The sequence below is a fragment of the Heptranchias perlo genome, unplaced genomic scaffold, assembly GCF_035084215.1.
Source record: "Heptranchias perlo isolate sHepPer1 unplaced genomic scaffold, sHepPer1.hap1 HAP1_SCAFFOLD_504, whole genome shotgun sequence".
Taxonomy (NCBI): domain Eukaryota; kingdom Metazoa; phylum Chordata; class Chondrichthyes; order Hexanchiformes; family Hexanchidae; genus Heptranchias; species Heptranchias perlo.
The window spans coordinates 148,408-166,877 of record NW_027139521.1 but is presented as its reverse complement, the minus strand read 5'-3'; the positions used below and the strand labels follow the sequence as shown (position 1 = coordinate 166,877).

Here is an 18,470-nt window from a genome sequence, read left to right as displayed (position 1 = left end):
TATTGTATTTGTGTGTGAGAGAGATACTGTGTGTGTGAGATTGTATTTGTGTGTGTGTGAGATACTGTGTGTGTGAGATTGTATTTGTGTGTGAGAGAGATACTGTGTGTGTGAGATTGTATTTGTGTGTGTGAGAGAGATACTGTGTGTGTGAGATTGTATTTGTGTGTGTGTGAGAGAGATACTGTGTGTGTGAGATTGTATTTGTCTGTGTGTGAGAGAGATACTGTGTTTGTGAGATTGTATTTGTGTGTGTGTGAGAGAGATACTGTGTGTGTGAGATTGTATTTGTCTGTGTGTGAGAGAGATACTGTGTGTGTGAGATTGTATTTGTCTGTGTGTGAGAGAGATACTGTGTGTGTGAGATTGTATTTGTGTGTGTGTGAGATACTGTGTGTGTGAGATTGTATTTGTGTGTGAGAGAGAGATACTGTGTGTGTGAGATTGTATGTGTGTGTGAGAGAGAGATACTGTGTGTGTGAGATTGTATTTGTGTGTGTGTGAGATACTGTGTGTGTGAGATTGTATTGTGTGTGTGAGAGAGATACTGTGTGTGTGAGATTGTATTTGTGTGTGAGAGAGATACTGTGTGTGTGAGATTGTATTTGTGTGTGAGAGAGATACTGTGTGTGTGAGATTGTATTTGTGTGTGAGAGAGATACTGTGTGTGTGAGATTGTATTTGTGTGTGAGCGAGATACTGTGTGTGTGAGATTGTATTTGTGTGTGAGAGAGATACTGTGTGTGTGAGATTGTATTTGTGTGAGAGAGAGATACTGTGTGTGTGAGATTGTATTTGTGTGTGTGAGAGAGAGATACTGTGTGTGTGAGATTGTATTTGTGTGTGTGTGAGAGAGATACTGTGTGTGTGAGATTGTATTTGTGTGTGTGTGAGAGAGATACTGTGTGTGTGAGATTGTATTTGTGTGTGTGTGAGAGAGATACTGTGTGTGTGAGATTGTATTTGTGTGTGTGTGAGAGAGATACTGTGTGTGTGAGATTGTATTTGTGTGTGAGCGAGATACTGTGTGTGAGATTGTATTTGTGTGTGAGAGAGATACTGTGTGTGTGAGATTGTATTTGTGTGTGAGAGAGAGATACTGTGTGTGTGAGATTGTATTTGTGTGTGAGAGAGATACTGTGTGTGTGAGATTGTATTTGTGTGTGTGTGAGAGAGATACTGTGTGTGTGAGATTGTATTTGTGTGTGTGTGAGAGAGATACTGTGTGTGTGAGATTGTATTTGTCTGTGTGAGAGAGAGATACTGTGTGTGTGAGATTGTATTTGTGTGTGAGAGAGAGATACTGTGTGTGTGAGATTGTATTTGTGTGTGTGAGAGAGATACTGTGTGTGTGAGATTGTATTTGTGTGTGAGAGAGATACTGTGTGTGTGAGATTGTATTTGTGTGTGTGAGAGAGATACTGTGTGTGTGAGATTGTATTTGTGTGTGAGAGAGATACTGTGTGTGTGAGATTGTATTTGTGTGTGAGAGAGAGATACTGTGTGTGTGAGATTGTATTTGTGTGTGAGCGAGAGATACTGTGTGTGTGAGATTGTATTTGTCTGTGTGTGTGTGAGAGATACTGTGTGTGTGAGATTGTATTTGTGTGTGAGAGAGATACTGTGTGTGTGAGATTGTATTTGTCTGTGTGTGTGAGAGAGATACGGTGTGTGTGAGATTGTATTTGTCTGTGTGTGTGAGAGATACTGTGTGTGAGATTGTATTTGTCTGTGTGTGAGAGAGATACTGTGTGTGTGAGATTGTATTTGTCTGTGTGTGAGAGAGATACTGTGTGTGTGAGATTGTATTTGTCTGTGTGTGAGAGAGATACTGTGTGTGTGAGATTGTATTTGTCTGTGTGTGAGAGAGATACTGTGTGTGTGAGATTGTATTTGTGTGTGTGAGAGAGATACTGTGTGTGAGATTGTATTTGTCTGTGTGTGAGAGAGAGATACTGTGTGTGTGAGATTGTATTTGTGTGTGAGAGAGATACTGTGTGTGTGAGATTGTATTTGTGTGTGAGCGAGAGATACTGTGTGTGTGAGATTGTATTTGTGTGTGAGAGAGATACTGTGTGTGTGAGATTGTATTTGTGTGTGTGAGAGGGATACTGTGTGTGTGAGATTGTATTTGTGTGTGTGTGAGATACTGTGTGTGTGAGATTGTATTTGTCTGTGTGTGAGAGGGATACTGTGTGTGTGAGATTGTATTTGTGTGTGTGTGAGATACTGTGTGTGTGAGATTGTATTTGTCTGTGTGTGAGAGAGATACTGTGTGTGTGAGATTGTATTTGTGTGTGTGTGAGATACTGTGTGTGTGAGATTGTATTTGTCTGTGTGTGAGAGAGATACGGTGTGTGTGAGATTGTATTTGTCTGTGTGTGAGAGAGATACGGTGTGTGTGAGATTGTATTTGTCTGTGTGTGAGAGAGATACTGTGTGTGTGTGTGTTTGTGCGAGAGTGAGAGAGATACTGTGTGTGTGTGTTTGTGCGAGAGTGAGATTGTGTGTGAATATCTGTGTCTCTGTGTGTGAGATTGATAAAGATAATCTGGTCATTGCAACAATGCAGTTTGTGGGATCTTGCTGTGCGTAAATTGGCTGCTGCGTTTCCCACATTACAACAGGGAAGACAAATCAAAAAGTACTTCACTGGCAGGAAAGCACTGTGGGACTTCCTGAGGTCGGAAAAGGCAATGGATGAATGGGAGTCTTTTGTTGTGGGGTCGATGAACAGAGGGGACACAGTCAGGGGAGTGAGCTGTACACAGTGTGGTGGGAATGGGAGGGTCAGTCTATCAGGGAGTGAGCTGTACACAGTGTGGTGGGAATGGGAGGGTCAGTCTATCAGGGAGTGAGCTGTACACAGTGTGGTGGGAATGGGAGGGTCAGTCTATCAGGGAGTGAGCTGTACACAGTGTGGTGGGAATGGGAGGGTCAGTCTATCAGGGAGTGAGCTGTACACAGTGTGGTGGGAATGGGAGGGTCAGTCTATCAGGGAGTGAGCTGTACACAGTGTGGTGGGAATGGGAGGGTCAGTCTATCAGGGAGTGAGCTGTACACAGTGTGATGGGAATGGGAGGGTCAGTCTATCAGGGAGTGAGCTGTACACAGTGTGGTGGGAATGGGAGGGTCAGTCTATCAGGGAGTGAGCTGTACACAGTGTGATGGGAATGGGAGGGTCAGTCTATCAGGGAGTGAGCTGTACACAGTGTGGTGGGAATGGGAGGGTCAGTCTATCAGGGGAGTGAGCTGTACACAGTGTGGTGGGAATGGGAGGGTCAGTCTATCAGGGAGTGAGCTGTACACAGTGTGGTGGGAATGGGAGGGTCAGTCTATCAGGGAGTGAGCTGTACACAGTGTGGTGGGAATGGGAGGGTCAGTCTATCAGGGAGTGAGCTGTACACAGTGTGGTGGGAATGGGAGGGTCAGTCTATCAGGGGAGTGAGCTGTACACAGTGTGGTGGGAATGGGAGGGTCAGTCTATCAGGGAGTGAGCTGTACACAGTGTGGTGGGAATGGGAGGGTCAGTCTATCAGGGAGTGAGCTGTACACAGTGTGGTGGGAATGGGAGGGTCAGTCTATCAGGGAGTGAGCTGTACACAGTGTGGTGGGAATGGGAGGGTCAGTCTATCAGGGAGTGAGCTGTACACAGTGTGATGGGAATGGGAGGGTCAGTCTATCAGGGAGTGAGCTGTACACAGTGTGGTGGGAATGGGAGGGTCAGTCTATCAGGGAGTGAGCTGTACACAGTGTGGTGGGAATGGGAGGGTCAGTCTATCAGGGAGTGAGCTGTACACAGTGTGGTGGGAATGGGAGGGTCAGTCTATCAGGGAGTGAGCTGTACACAGTGTGGTGGGAATGGGAGGGTCAGTCTATCAGGGAGTGAGCTGTACACAGTGTGATGGGAATGGGAGGGTCAGTCTATCAGGGAGTGAGCTGTACACAGTGTGGTGGGAATGGGAGGGTCAGTCTATCAGGGAGTGAGCTGTACACAGTGTGGTGGGAATGGGAGGGTCAGTCTATCAGGGAGTGAGCTGTACACAGTGTGATGGGAATGGGAGGGTCAGTCTCGATGGGATTTTATCGGGTCGGTTCGATTGGATTTGTTCTCCTCACTCATTCCTTCCCCCTAATCTCCGCTCAGTGTCTGTGATCTCCGTCTCTCCAGGTCCTGGGTGAGAAACCGGCTTTGAAGGAAGGGGACCCACAGGATGATGTCCAGGCTGACGTCTGCCACTCTCAGATGGCCAGTCTGTCCAAGGTGACGGTTTGACAATTCGTACGAGGTTGAGGAGTGAGGGAGGAGAGGGGGAAGGGATGGTCGGGTGGAGAGGTGGAGGCCAGGAGGGAGAATGGGAGGGAGAATGGGAGGGAGGGGGACGTAGAGGGGTGGTTGGGAGAGAGTGGGAGTGAGAATGGGAGGGAGGGGGACGTAGAGGGGTGGTTGGGAGAGAGTGGGAGTGAGAATGGGAGGGAGGGGGACGTAGAGGGGTGGTTGGGAGAGAGTGGGAGGGAGAATGGGAGGGAGGGGGATGTAGAGGGACGGTTGGGAGAGAGTGGGAGGGTAGGAAAGGAGAGGGGGAGGGAGAATGGGGGGGAGGTTGGGGGAGGGGTGTGAGGGAGGTGGGAGGGGTGTGGGGGAGGGGTGTGGAGGAGGTAGAGGGGAGGTTGGGGGAGGGGTGTGAGGGAGGTAGAGGGGAGGTTGGGGAGGGGTGTGAGGGAGGTAGAGGGGAGGTTGGGGGAGGGGTGTGGGGAGGGCGAGGGGAGGTTGGGGGAGGGGTGTGGGGGAGGTAGAGGGGAGGGTTGTGAGGGAGGTAGAGGGGAGGTTGGGGGAGGGCTGTGGGGGAGGTAGAGGGGAGGTTGGGGGAGGGGTGTGAGGGAGGTAGAGGGGAGGTTGGGGGAGGGGTGTGGGGGAGGGCGAGGGGAGGGTTGTGAGGGAGGTAGAGGGGAGGTTGGGGGAGGGGTGTGGGGGAGGTTGAGGGGAGGTTGGGGGAGGGGTGTGGGGGAGGTAGAGGGGAGGTTGGGGGAGGGGTGTGGGGGAGGTAGAGGTAGGTTGGGGGAGGGGTGTGGGGGAGGGCGAGGGGAGGTTGGGGGAGGGGTGTGGGGGAGGTAGAGGGGAGGTTGGGGGAGGGGTGTGAGGGAGGTAGAGGGGAGGTTGGGGGAGGGGTGTGGGGGAGGGCGAGGGGAGGTTGGGGAGGGCTGTGGGGGAGGTAGAGGGGAGGTTGGGGAGGGGTGTGAGGGAGGTAGAGGGGAGGTTGGGGGAGGGTGTGTGGGAGGTCGAGGGAGGTTGGGGAGGGGTGTGGGGAGGTAGAGGGGAGGTTGGGGGAGGGGTGTGAGGGAGGTAGAGGGGAGGTTGGGGGAGGGGTGTGGGGGAGGTAGAGGGGAGGTTGGGGGAGGGGTGTGGGGGAGGACGAGGGGAGGTTGAGGGAGGGGTGTGAGGGAGGTAGAGGGGAGGGGTGTGGGGGGAGGTAGACGGGAGGTTGGGGGAGGGGTGTGGGGGAGGTGGGAGGGGAGGTTGGGGGAGGGCTGTGGGGGAGGTAGAGGGGAGGTTGGGGGAGGGGTGTGAGGGAGGTAGAGGGGAGGTTGGGGGAGGGGTGTGGGGGAGGTAGAGGGGAGGTTGGGGGAGGGGTGTGGGGGAGGGCGAGGGGAGGTTGGGGGAGGGGTGTGAGGGAGGTAGAGGGGAGGTTGGGGGAGGGGTGTGAGGGAGGTAGAGGGGAGGTTGGGGGAGGGGTGTGAGGGAGGTAGAGGGGAGGTTGGGGGAGGGGTGTGGGGGAGGTAGAGGGGAGGTTGGGGGAGGGGTGTGGGGGAGGTAGAGGGGAGGTTGAGGGAGGGGTGTGGGGGGAGGGCGAGGGGAGGTTGGGGGAGGGGTGTGAGGGAGGTAGAGGGGAGGTTGGGGGAGGGGTGTGGGGGAGGTAGAGGGGAGGTTGGGGGAGGGGTGTGGGGGGAGGTAGAGGGGAGGGGTGTGGGGGAGGTAGAGGGGAGGTTGAGGGAGGGGTGTGGGGGGAGGTAGAGGGGAGGGCTGTGGGGGAGGTAGAGGGGAAGTTGAGGGAGGGGTGTGGGGGGAGGTAGAGGGGAGGTAGAGGGGAGGGGTGATATGGAGACCAGAACTGTGCACAGTGCTCCCAGTGTGATATGGAGACCAGAACTGTGCACAGTGCTCCCAGTGTGATATGGAGACCAGAACTGTGCTCAGTGCTCCCAGTGTGATATGGAGACCAGAACTGTGCACAGTGCTCCCAGTGTGATATGGAGACCAGAACTGTACACAATGCTCCCAGTGTGATATGGAGACCAGAACTGTGCACAGTGCTCCCAGTGTGATATGGAGACCAGAACTGTGCACAGTGCTCCCAGTGTGATATGGAGACCAGAACTGTGCACAGTGCTCCCAGTGTGATATGGAGACCAGAACTGTGCACAGTGCTCCCAGTGTGATATGGAGACCAGAACTGTGCTCAGTGCTCCCAGTGTGATATGGAGACTAGAACTGTGCACAGTGCTCCCAGTGTGATATGGAGACCAGAACTGTGCTCAGTGCTCCCAGTGTGATATGGAGACCAGAACTGTGCACAGTACTCCCAGTGTGATATGGAGACCAGAACTGTGCTCAGTGCTCCCAGTGTGATATGGAGACCAGAACCGTGCACAGTGCTCCCAGTGTGATATGGAGACCAGAACTGTGCACAGTGCTCCCAGTGTGATATGGAGACCAGAACTGTGCACAGTGCTCCCAGTGTGATATGGAGACCAGAACTGTGCACAGTGCTCCCAGTGTGATATGGAGACCAGAACTGTGCACAGTGCTCCCAGTGTGATATGGAGACCAGAACTGTGCACAGTGCTCCAAGTGTGGTCTAACCAAGGTATATGGAGACCAGAACTGTTCACAGTGCTCCAAGTGTGGTCTAACCAAGGTTCTACACAAGTTTAACACAACTTCTCTGCTTTTCAATTCTATCCCTCAAGAAATGAACCCCAGTGTTTGATTTGCCTTTTTTTATGACCTTATTAACCTGCGTCGCTACTTTTAGTGATTTGTGTATCTGTACCCCCAGATCCCTCTGCTCCTCTCCCCCATTTAGACTCTGATTATCCAAGCAGTATGTGACCCCCTTATTCGTCCTGACAAAATGGACCACCTCACACTGATCTATATTGAAATTCATTTCCCAATTCTACACGTTCATTGATGTCTTCCCGTATTTTGACGCTGTCCTCCTCAGTACTAACCGCATCCCCCAATTTGGTGACGTCCGCAGATTCTGAAATTGTACTTTCCGATTCCCGAGTCCAAATGGTTGATGCTAGTTAACATCTAACAGGGGGGCGCGGGGCTGGTGAGGGATTTCTGGGAGGCAGGAGTGAGCGAGTGGTTGAAGTGTCTCTTCACGTTCCCGGCCTGTCCGCAGGTCTCTGACGTGACTGGTACCATGACTCTGACCCTGGTGGCCGCCCAGAGCCCCTTCGGCAAGGAGACGCTGCATTCCGAGGATTGCTTCGTTCTGGACAATGGAGTCTGCGGCAAGATCTACGTGTGGAAAGGTAAGGCCGTTCGAGATCCGTCGCACGGCTCCGGCCCCGCGGTGCGGAGGGGTCCTCTGGCATCAGAGGGCCGCAGTTGCCCTGTGCCCAGAGCAGCGCCGTGTCCGCAGGCGGGCAAACTTACCGTTGGTGCCATGTCTGGGATTTACCATCAATGTAACACTGTACCCTAGTGATAATACTGTACCCAGTGATAATACTGTATCCAGTGATAATACTGTACCCAGTGATAATACTGTATCCAGTGATAATACTGTACCCAGTGATAATACTGTATCCAGTGATAATACTGTACCCAGTGTATAACACTGTACCCGGTGTATAACACTGTAGCCTAGTGATAATACTGTACCCAGTGATAACACTGTACCCAGTGATAATACTGTACCCAGTGATAATACTGTAGCCTAGTGATAATACTGTACCCAGTGATAATACTGTACCCAGTGTATAATACTGTACCCAGTGATAATACTGTACCCGGTGATAATACTGTAGCCTAGTGATAATACTGTATCCAGTGATAATACTGTACCCAGTGATAATACTGTAGCCTAGTGATAATAATGTACCCAGTGATAATACTGTACCCAGTGATAATACTGTACCCAGTGTATAACACTGTAGCCTAGTGATAATACTGTACCCAGTGATAATACTGTACCCGGTGTATAACACTGTACCCAGTGATAATACTGTATCCAGTGATAATACTGTACCCGGTGTATAACACTGTACCCAGTGATAATACTGTACCCAGTGTATAATACTGTATCCAGTGATAATACTGTATCCAGTGATAATACTGTAGCCTAGTGATAATACTGTACCCAGTGATAATACTGTATCCAGTGATAATACTGTAGCCTAGTGATAATACTGTACCCAGTGATAATACTGTACCCAGTGTATAATACTGTACCCAGTGTATAATACTGTATCCAGTGATAATACTGTACCCAGTGTATAATACTGTATCCAGTGATAATACTGTATCCAGTGATAATACTGTAGCCTAGTGATAATACTGTACCCAGTGATAATACTGTATCCAGTGATAATACTGTAGCCTAGTGATAATACTGTACCCAGTGTATAATACTGTACCCAGTGATAATACTGTACCCAGTGATAATACTGTATCCAGTGATAATACTGTACCCAGTGATAATACTGTAGCCTAGTGATAAGACTGTACCCAGTGATAATACTGTACCCAGTGTATAATACTGTACCCAGTGATAATACCGTACCCGGTGATAATACTGTATCCAGTGATAATACTGTACCCGGTGATAATACTGTACCCAGTGATAATACCGTACCTGGTGATAATACCGTACCCAGTGATAATACTGTACCCGGTGATAATACTGTACCCAGTGATAATACTGTACCCGGTGATAATACCGTACCCAGTGATAATACTGTACCCAGTGATAATACCGTACCCGGTGATAATACTGTATCCAGTGATAATACTGTACCCGGTGATAATACTGTACCCGGTGATAATACCGTACCCAGTGATAATACTGTACCCAGTGATAATACCGTACCCGGTGATAATACTGTACCCGGTGATAATACCGTACCCGGTGATAATACCGTATCCAGTGATAATACGGTACCCGGTGATAATACTGTACCCAGTGATAATACTGTACCCGGTGATAATACCGTACCCAGTGATAATACCGTACCCGGTGATAATACCGTACCCAATGATAATACTGTACCCAGTGATAATACTGTACCCGGTGATAATACTGTACCCAGTGATAATACGGTACCCGGTGATAATACCGTACCCGGTGATAATACCGTACCCGGTGATAATACTGTACCCGGTGATAATACCGTACCCAGTGATAATATTTACCCAGTGATAATACTGTACCCAGTGATAATACCGTACCCGGTGATAATACTGTACCCAGTGATAATACCGTACCCAGTGATAATATTTACCCAGTGATAATACTGTACCCAGTGATAATACCGTACCCGGTGATAATACTGTACCCAGTGATAATACCGTACCCAGTGATAATACTGTACCCAGTGATAATATTTACCCAGTGATAATATTTACCCAGTGATAATATTTACCCAGTGATAATACTGTACCTGGTGATAATACTGTACCCAGTGATAATATTTACCCAATGATAATATTTACCCAGTGATAATACTGTACCCAGTGATAATACTGTACCCGGTGATAATACTGTACCCGGTGATAATACTGTACCCAGTGATAATACCGTACCCAGTGATAATACCGTACCCAGTGATAATATTTACCCAGTGATAATACTGTACCCAGTGATAATACCGTACCCGGTGATAATACTGTACCCGGTGATAATACTGTACCTGGTGATAATACTGTACCTGGTGATAATACTGTACCCAGTGATAATACCGTACCCAGTGATAATACTGTACCCAATGATAATACCGTACCCGGTGATAATACCGTACCCAGTGATAATACTGTACCCAGTGATAATATTTACCCAGTGATAATACTGTACCCAGTGATAATACCGTACCCAGTGATAATACCGTACCCGGTGATAATACCGCACCCGGTGATAATACCGTACCCGGTGATAATACCGTACCCGGTGATAATACCGCACCCGGTGATAATACCGTACCCAGTGATAATACAGTACCCGGTGATAATACAGTACCCGGTGATAATACCGTACCCGGTGATAATACTGTACCCAATGATAATACTGTACCCAGTGATAATACCGTACCCCGTGATAATACTGTACCCCGTGATAATACTGTACCCGGTGATAATACTGTACCCGGTGATAATACCGTACCCCGTGATAATACTGTACCCGGTGATAATACCGTACCCGGTGATAATACCGTACCCGGTGATAATACCGTACCCAGTGATAATACCGTACCCAGTGATAATACAGTACCCAGTGATAATACCGTACCCGGTGATAATACTGTACCCAGTGATAATACTGTACCCGGTGATAATACCGTACCCGGTGATAATACTGTACCCAGTGATAATACTGTACCCGGTGATAATACTGTACCTGGTGATAATACTGTACCCGGTGATAATACTGTACCAAGTGATAATACCGTACCCGGTGATAATACCGTACCCAATGATAATACTGTACCCGGTGATAATACTGTACCCAGTGATAATACTGTACCCGGTGATAATACCGTGCCCGGTGATAATACTGTACCCAGTAATAATACCGTACCCGGTGATAATACTGTACCCGGTGTATAACACTGTAGCCTAGTGATAATACTGTACCCAGTGATAATACTGTACCCAGTGATAATACTGTACCCGGTGATAATACTGTACCCGGTGTATAACACTGTAGCCTAGTGATAATACTGTACCCAGTGATAATACTGTACCCAGTGATAATACTGTACCCGGTGTATAACACTGTAGCCTAGTGATAATACTGTACCCAGTGATAATACTGTACCCAGTGATAATACTGTACCCGGTGTATAACACTGTAGCCTAGTGATAATACTGTACCCAGTGTTAATACTGTACCCAGTGATAATACTGTACCCCGTGATAATACTGTACCCAGTGATAATACTGTACCCAGTGATAATACTGTACCCGGTGATAATACTGTACCCAGTGATAATACTGTACCCGGTGTATAACACTGTAGTCTAGTGGTAATACTGTACCCAGTGATAATACTGTACCCGGTGATAATACTGTACCCAGTGATAATACTGTACCCGGTGATAATACTGTACCCAGTGATAATACTGTACCCGGTGTATAACACTGTAGCCTAGTGATAATACTGTACACAGTGATAATACTGTACCCAGTGATAATACAGTACCCAGTGATAATACTGTACCCGGTGTATAACACTGTAGCCTAGTGATAATACTGTACCCAGTGATAATACTGTACCCAGTGATAATACTGTACCCAGTGATAATACTGTACCCAGTGATAATACTGTAGCCTAGTGATAATACTGTAGCCTAGTGATAATACTGTCCCCAGTGATAATACTGTAGCCTAGTGATAATACTGTACCCTAGTGATAATACTGTACCCAGCGATAATACTGTACCTAGTGATAATACTGTATCCAGCGATAATACTGTACCCAGTGATAATACTGTATCCAGTGATAATACTGTACCCAGCGATAATACTGTACCCAGTGATAATACTGTATCCAGTGATAATACTGTATCCAGTGATAATACTGTACCCAGTGATAATACTGTACCTAGTGATAATACTGTATCCAGTGATAATACTGTACCCAGTGAGTAACACTGTACCCAGTGAGTAACACTGTAGCCTAGTGATAATACTGTACCCAGTGAGTAACACTGTAACCCAGTGATAATACTGTTCCCAGTGAGTAACACTGTAACCCAGTGATAATACTGTTCCCAGTGAGTAACACTGTACCCAGTGATAATACTGTTCCCAGTGAGTAACACTGTAACCCAGTAATAATACCGTTCCCAGTGAGTAACACTGTAACCCAGTAATAATACCGTTCCCAGTGAGTAACACTGTAACCCAGTGATAATACTGTTCCCAGCGAGTAACACTGTACCCAGTGATAATACTTTGCCCAGTGAGTAACACTGTAAACCAGTGATAACACTATACCCAGTGAATAACACTGTAAACCAGTGATAACACTGTAACCCAGTGATAATACTGTTCCCAGTGAGTAACACTGTAACCCAGTGATAACACTGTACCCAGTAATAATACTGTTCCCAGTGAGTAACACTGTAACCCAGTAATAATGCTGTTCCTAGTGCGTAACACTGTACCCAGTGATAATACTGTTCCCAGTGAGTAACACTGTAACCCAGTAATAATACTGTTCCCAGTGATGATACTGTTCCCAGTGAGTAACACTGTAACCCAGTAATAATGCTGTTCCCAGTGAGTAACACTGTAACCCAGTGATAACACTGTTCCCAGTGAGTAACACTGTAACGCAGTAATAATACTGTTCCCAGTGAGTAACACTGTAACCCAGTAATAATACTGTTCCCAGTGAGTAACACTGTAACCCAGTAATAATACTGTTCCCAGTGAGTAACACTGTAACCCAGTGATAATACTGTTCCCAGTGAGTAACACTGTAACCCAGTGATAATACTGTTCCCAGTGAGTAACACTGTAACCCAGTAATAATACTGCTCCCAGTGAGTAACACTGTAACCCAGTAATAATACTGTTCCCAGTGAGTAACACTGTAACCCAGTAATAATGCTGTTCCCAGTGAGTAACACTGTAACCCAGTAATAATGCTGTTCCCAGTGAGTAACACTGTAACCCAGTAATAATACTGTTCCCAGTGAGTAACACTGTAACCCAGTGATAATACTGTTCCCAGTGAGTAATACTGTAACCCAGTAATAATACTGTTCCCAGTGAGTAACACTGTAACCCAGTAATAATACTGTTCCCAGTGAGTAACACTGTAACCCAGTGATAATACTGTTCCCAGTGAGTAACACTGTAACCCAGTGATAATACTGTTCCCAGTGAGTAACACTGTACCCAGTGATAATACTGTTCCCAGTGAGTAACACTGTAACCCAGTAATAATACAGTTCCCAGCGAGTAACACTGTAACCCAGTAATAATACCGTTCCCAGTGAGTAACACTGTAACCCAGTGATAATACTGTTCCCAGCGAGTAACACTGTACCCAGTGATAATACTTTGCCCAGTGAGTAACACTGTAAACCAGTGATAACACTGTACCCAGTGAATAACACTGTAAACCAGTGATAACACTGTAACCCAGTGATAATACTGTTCCCAGTGAGTAACACTGTAACCCAGTGATAACACTGTACCCAGTAATAATACTGTTCCCAGTGAGTAACACTGTAACCCAGTAATAATGCTGTTCCTAGTGCGTAACACTGTACCCAGTGATAATACTGTTCCCAGTGAGTAACACTGTAACCCAGTAATAATACTGTTCCCAGTGATGATACTGTTCCCAGTGAGTAACACTGTAACCCAGTAATAATGCTGTTCCCAGTGAGTAACACTGTAACCCAGTGATAACACTGTTCCCAGTGAGTAACACTGTAACGCAGTAATAATACTGTTCCCAGTGAGTAACACTGTAACCCAGTAATAATACTGTTCCCAGTGAGTAACACTGTAACCCAGTAATAATACTGTTCCCAGTGAGTAACACTGTAACCCAGTGATAATACTGTTCCCAGTGAGTAACACTGTAACCCAGTGATAATACTGTTCCCAGTGAGTAACACTGTAACCCAGTAATAATACTGCTCCCAGTGAGTAACACTGTAACCCAGTAATAATACTGTTCCCAGTGAGTAACACTGTAACCCAGTAATAATGCTGTTCCCAGTGAGTAACACTGTAACCCAGTAATAATACTGTTCCCAGTGAGTAACACTGTAACCCAGTGATAATACTGTTCCCAGTGAGTAACACTGTAACCCAGTAATAATACTGTTCCCAGTGAGTAACACTGTAACCCAGTAATAATACTGTTCCCAGTGAGTAACACTGTAACCCAGTAATAATACTGTTCCCAGTGAGTAACACTGTAACCCAGTGATAATACTGTTCCCAGTGAGTAACACTGTAACCCAGTAATAATACTGTACCCAGTGAGTAACACTGTAACCCAGTGATAATACTGCTCCCAGTGAGTAACACTGTAACCCAGTAATAATACTGTACCCAGTGAGTAAAACTGTAACCCAGTGATAATACCGTTCGCAGTGAGTAACACTGTAACCCAGTAATAATACTGTTCCCAGTGAGTAACACTGTAACCCAGTAATAATACTGTTCCCAGTGAGTAACACTGTAACCCAGTAATAATACTGTTCCCAGTGAGTAACACTGTTACCCAGTAATAATACTGCTCCCAGTGAGTAACACTGTAACCCAGTAATAATACTGCTCCCAGTGAGTAACACTGTAACCCAGTAATAATACTGTTCCCAGTGAGTAACACTGTAACCCAGTAATAATACTGTTCCCAGTGAGTAACACTGTAACCCAGTAATAATACTGTTCCCAGTGAGTAACACTGTAACCCAGTAATAATACTGTTCCCAGTGAGTAACACTGTAACCCAGTGATAATACTGTTCCCAGTGAGTAACACTGTAACCCAGTGATAATACTGTTCCCAGTGAGTAACACTGTAACCCAGTAATAATACTGTTCCCAGTGAGTAACACTGTAACCCAGTGATAATACTGTTCCCAGTGAGTAACACTGTAACCCAGTGATAATACTGTACCCAGTGAGTAACACTGTAACCCAGTGATAATACTGTACCCAGTGAGTAACACTGTAACCCAGTGATAATACTGTTCCCAGTGAGTAACACTGTAACCCAGTAATAATACTGTACCCAGTGAGTAACACTGTAACCCAGTGATAATACTGTACCCAGTGAGTAACACTGTAACCCAGTGATAATACTGTACCCAGTGAGTAACACTGTAACCCAGTAATAATACTGTTCCCAGTGAGTAACACTGTAACCCAGTAATAATACTGTTCCCAGTGAGTAACACTGTAACCCAGTAATAATACTGTTCCCAGTGAGTAACACTGTAACCCAGTAACAATCCTGTTCCCAGGCCCGATGCACCGACCCCAGTGTTTAACCCTTTAAGATCTCTCTCTTTCTCCAGGACGAGGGGCGAACATTGAGGAGAAACGAGCTGCCCTGAAGGTTGCTGAAGATGTGATTGAGCAGAGGAAGTATTCTCCCAAGACCCAGGTATCTCAGGACAGCTTCCGTCCCTCCCCCCTGCCCCCACCCCAACTGCTCCCCTCGCCCCCGATGCTCTTTTACAAGGCACAGAGACCCGATTAGACCATGAGCTGGTTCTCAGTCGGGACTGGGGGGAAATCGGCTCAGGAAAAACTTTGGGAGGGGGCGGGGTCAGAGGTCAGCCCGGCCCATTCACCCATTGAAGTTACCAGAGACAAAATAGTCGGACAGAAAGACAGATCATTAAAAGTAGCGATGCAGGTTAATAAGGCCATTTAAAAAAGCAAACCAAACACTGGGGTTCCTTTCTAGAGGGATAGAATTGATAAGCAGAGAAGTTATGTTAAACTTGTATAGAACCTTGGTTAGACCACACTTGGAGCACTGTGTACAGTTCTGGTCTCCATATACCTTGGTTAGACCACACTTGGAGCACTGTGCACAGTTCTGATCTCCATATACCTTGGTTAGACCACACTTGGAGCACTGTGCCCAGTTCTGGTCTCCATATACCTTGGTTAGACCACACTTGGAGCACTGTGCACAGTTCTGGTCTCCATATACCTTGGTTAGACCACACTTGGAGCACTGTGCACAGTTCTGGTCTCCATATACCTTGGTTAGACCACACTTGGAGCACTGTGCACAGTTCTGGTCTCCATATACCTTGGTTAGACCACACTTGGAGCACTGTGCACAGTTCTGGTCTCCATATACCTTGGTTAGACCACACTTGGAGCACTGTGCACAGTTCTGGTCTCCATATACCTTGGTTAGACCACACTTGGAGCACTGTGCACAGTTCTGGTCTCCATATACCTTGGTTAGACCACACTTGGAGCACTGTGCACAGTTCTGGTCTCCATATACCTTGGTTAGACCACACTTGGAGCACTGTGCACAGTTCTGGTCTCCATATACCTTGGTTAGACCACACTTGGAGCACTGTGCACAGTTCTGGTCTCCATATCACACTGGGAGCACTGTGCACAGTTCTGGTCTCCATATTATAAAAAGGATATAGAGGCACTGGAGAGGGTGCAAAAAAGATTCACAAGGATGATCCCAGAACTGAGAGGTTTATATCTATCAGGAAAGACTGAACACGCTGGGGCTCTTTTCTCTGGAAAAGAGAAGACTGAGGGGTGACCTGATGGAGGTCTTTAAGATTATGAAAGGGTTCGATAGGGTAGACATAGAGAAGATGTTTCTACTTGTGGGGGGAGACCAGAACTCGGGGGCCATCAATATAAGATCGTCACTAATAAATCCAATCGGGAATTCAGGAGAAACTTCTTTCCCCAGAGAGCGGTGGGAATGTGGAACTCACTCCCACAAGGAGTAGTTGAGGTGAATAGTGGAGATTGATTTAAGGGGAAGCTCGATAAACACATGAGGGAGAAAGGGATAGAAGGAGATGGTGATAGGGTGAGATGGAGTAGGGAGGGAGGAGCAGGAACACCGGGATAGACCACAGTCGGGCCGAATGGCCTGTTTCTGTGCTGTATGTTCGATGTAAAAAAGGGTGGAAGTTTTGTTAAAGTTTATATAAAGCTCTGCTCAGGCCCCATCTGGAGGAGTGCGTCCAGTCCTGGGTACCGCCCCCTCGGGAATGATATATCGGCCCTCGGAGGGAGGGGGTGAGGCCCAGATTCACCAGGGGCTAAAAGGGTTGAATCCCGAGGAGGGGTCGCACAGACCGGGCTTGTGTTCCCTCGAGTGTAGAAGATTGAGGGGTGATCTAATCGAGGGGTTTGAGATGATTGAAGGATTCGATAGGGTCGATGGAGAGAAACTATTTCCTCTGGTCGGGGGTCGGGGGAGAGTCCAGAACAAGGGGGCAGAATCTTAAAATGAGAGCTGGGCCCATCCAGGGGTGATGTCAGGAAGCATTTCTTCACACAAAGGGGGAGTGGGGAATCTGGAACTCTCTCCCCCCAAAAAGCTGTCGGGGCCGGGGGTCAATTGGGAATTTCAAACCTGAGATCGATCGATTTTTGTCGGGTGAGGGGGATTAAGGGTTAGGGAACCAAGGGGGGTAAATGGGGTTAAGATACAGATCAGACATGGTCTCATTGGATGGCGGAACAGGCTCGAGGGGGGCTGAATGGGCCTCCTCCTGTTCCTGTGTAACCCGGAGAGCAATCCAGCCCCAGACAGTGGGAATGAAGGGGCTCATCTCTCTCTCTCTCTCTCTCTCCGATGGTGGGAGCAGTGGGTCAGATACTTTGCTTATCACATCTTCTGTTTGCCTTTCAGGTTGAGATCATCCCAGAAGGATTGGAGACAGCCTTCTTCAAACAGTTCTTCAGGTCCTGGAACTGAAGTCAACAATTGAGCTTCAAGTCCGGGGAACACATTCAGAAGAGGAGATGCAACTTGGACCTTCTCTCCATCTCTCTCTCCCCCCACAAAGCCTCCATCCCCCTGCCTCTCTTCAGTGAGCTCCCTCAGTGCACAAACCAGGCCCCCTTGCTGCGATCAGGCCTGCGTTCAGGCCAGACGCTAAGTTCTGACCGTTTGCTATCTGCCCGCTGTTTATCCCACGGCCTTCCTTAATAAACACTCAGACCTCAAACGGAGTCCTCGTCTTCATTTCCCCGGGTTTTTGTTGCGTTTGGGAATCGAAGTGATTTGCCTGCATTCAGATGGATCAGGTACAGAATTTTGCGTCCCGGGATGAGGCCACTCGGCCCGTCCTGCCCGTGCCGGCTCTGTGAAAGAGCTCTCCAATTGGTCCCAATCTCTCCCCCCGTCGCCCTGTAAATTTTCCCCCTTTGAGGATCTCTCCGATTCCCCCCTTGTGAAAGTTATTATTGAATCTGTTCCCACCGTCCTTTCAGGGAGCGAATTCCAGATCATCGCAACCCGCTGCGTAAAAAATCATTCTCCCCAGTCCCCAGTCCCCGGTCCCTGGCCCCCAGTCCCCAGTCTCCAGTCCCCAGTCCCCAGTCCCCAGTCTCCAGTCCCCAGTCCCCAGTCCCCAGTCCCCAGTCCCCAGTCCCCGGTCCGTGGCCCCCAGTCCCCAGTCCCCAGTCCCCAGTCCCCAGTCCCCGGTCCCCAGTCCCCGGTCCCCGGTCCCCGGTCCCCAGTCCCCAGTCCCCAGTCC

General features: G+C 47.8%; 1 protein-coding gene across 1 annotated transcript; it reads left to right on the top strand.

The window, feature by feature from the left end:
• Positions 1-4,171: 4,171 nt before the first annotated feature.
• Positions 4,172-17,939, top strand: LOC137314429 (macrophage-capping protein-like; the record flags this gene model as incomplete). Its single annotated transcript, XM_067979776.1, has 4 exons — positions 4,172-4,264; positions 7,413-7,545; positions 15,279-15,367; positions 17,621-17,939. Coding segments are annotated over 4 exons (381 nt in total), but the record flags the coding sequence as incomplete, so codon positions are not given.
• Positions 17,940-18,470: the final 531 nt, after the last annotated feature.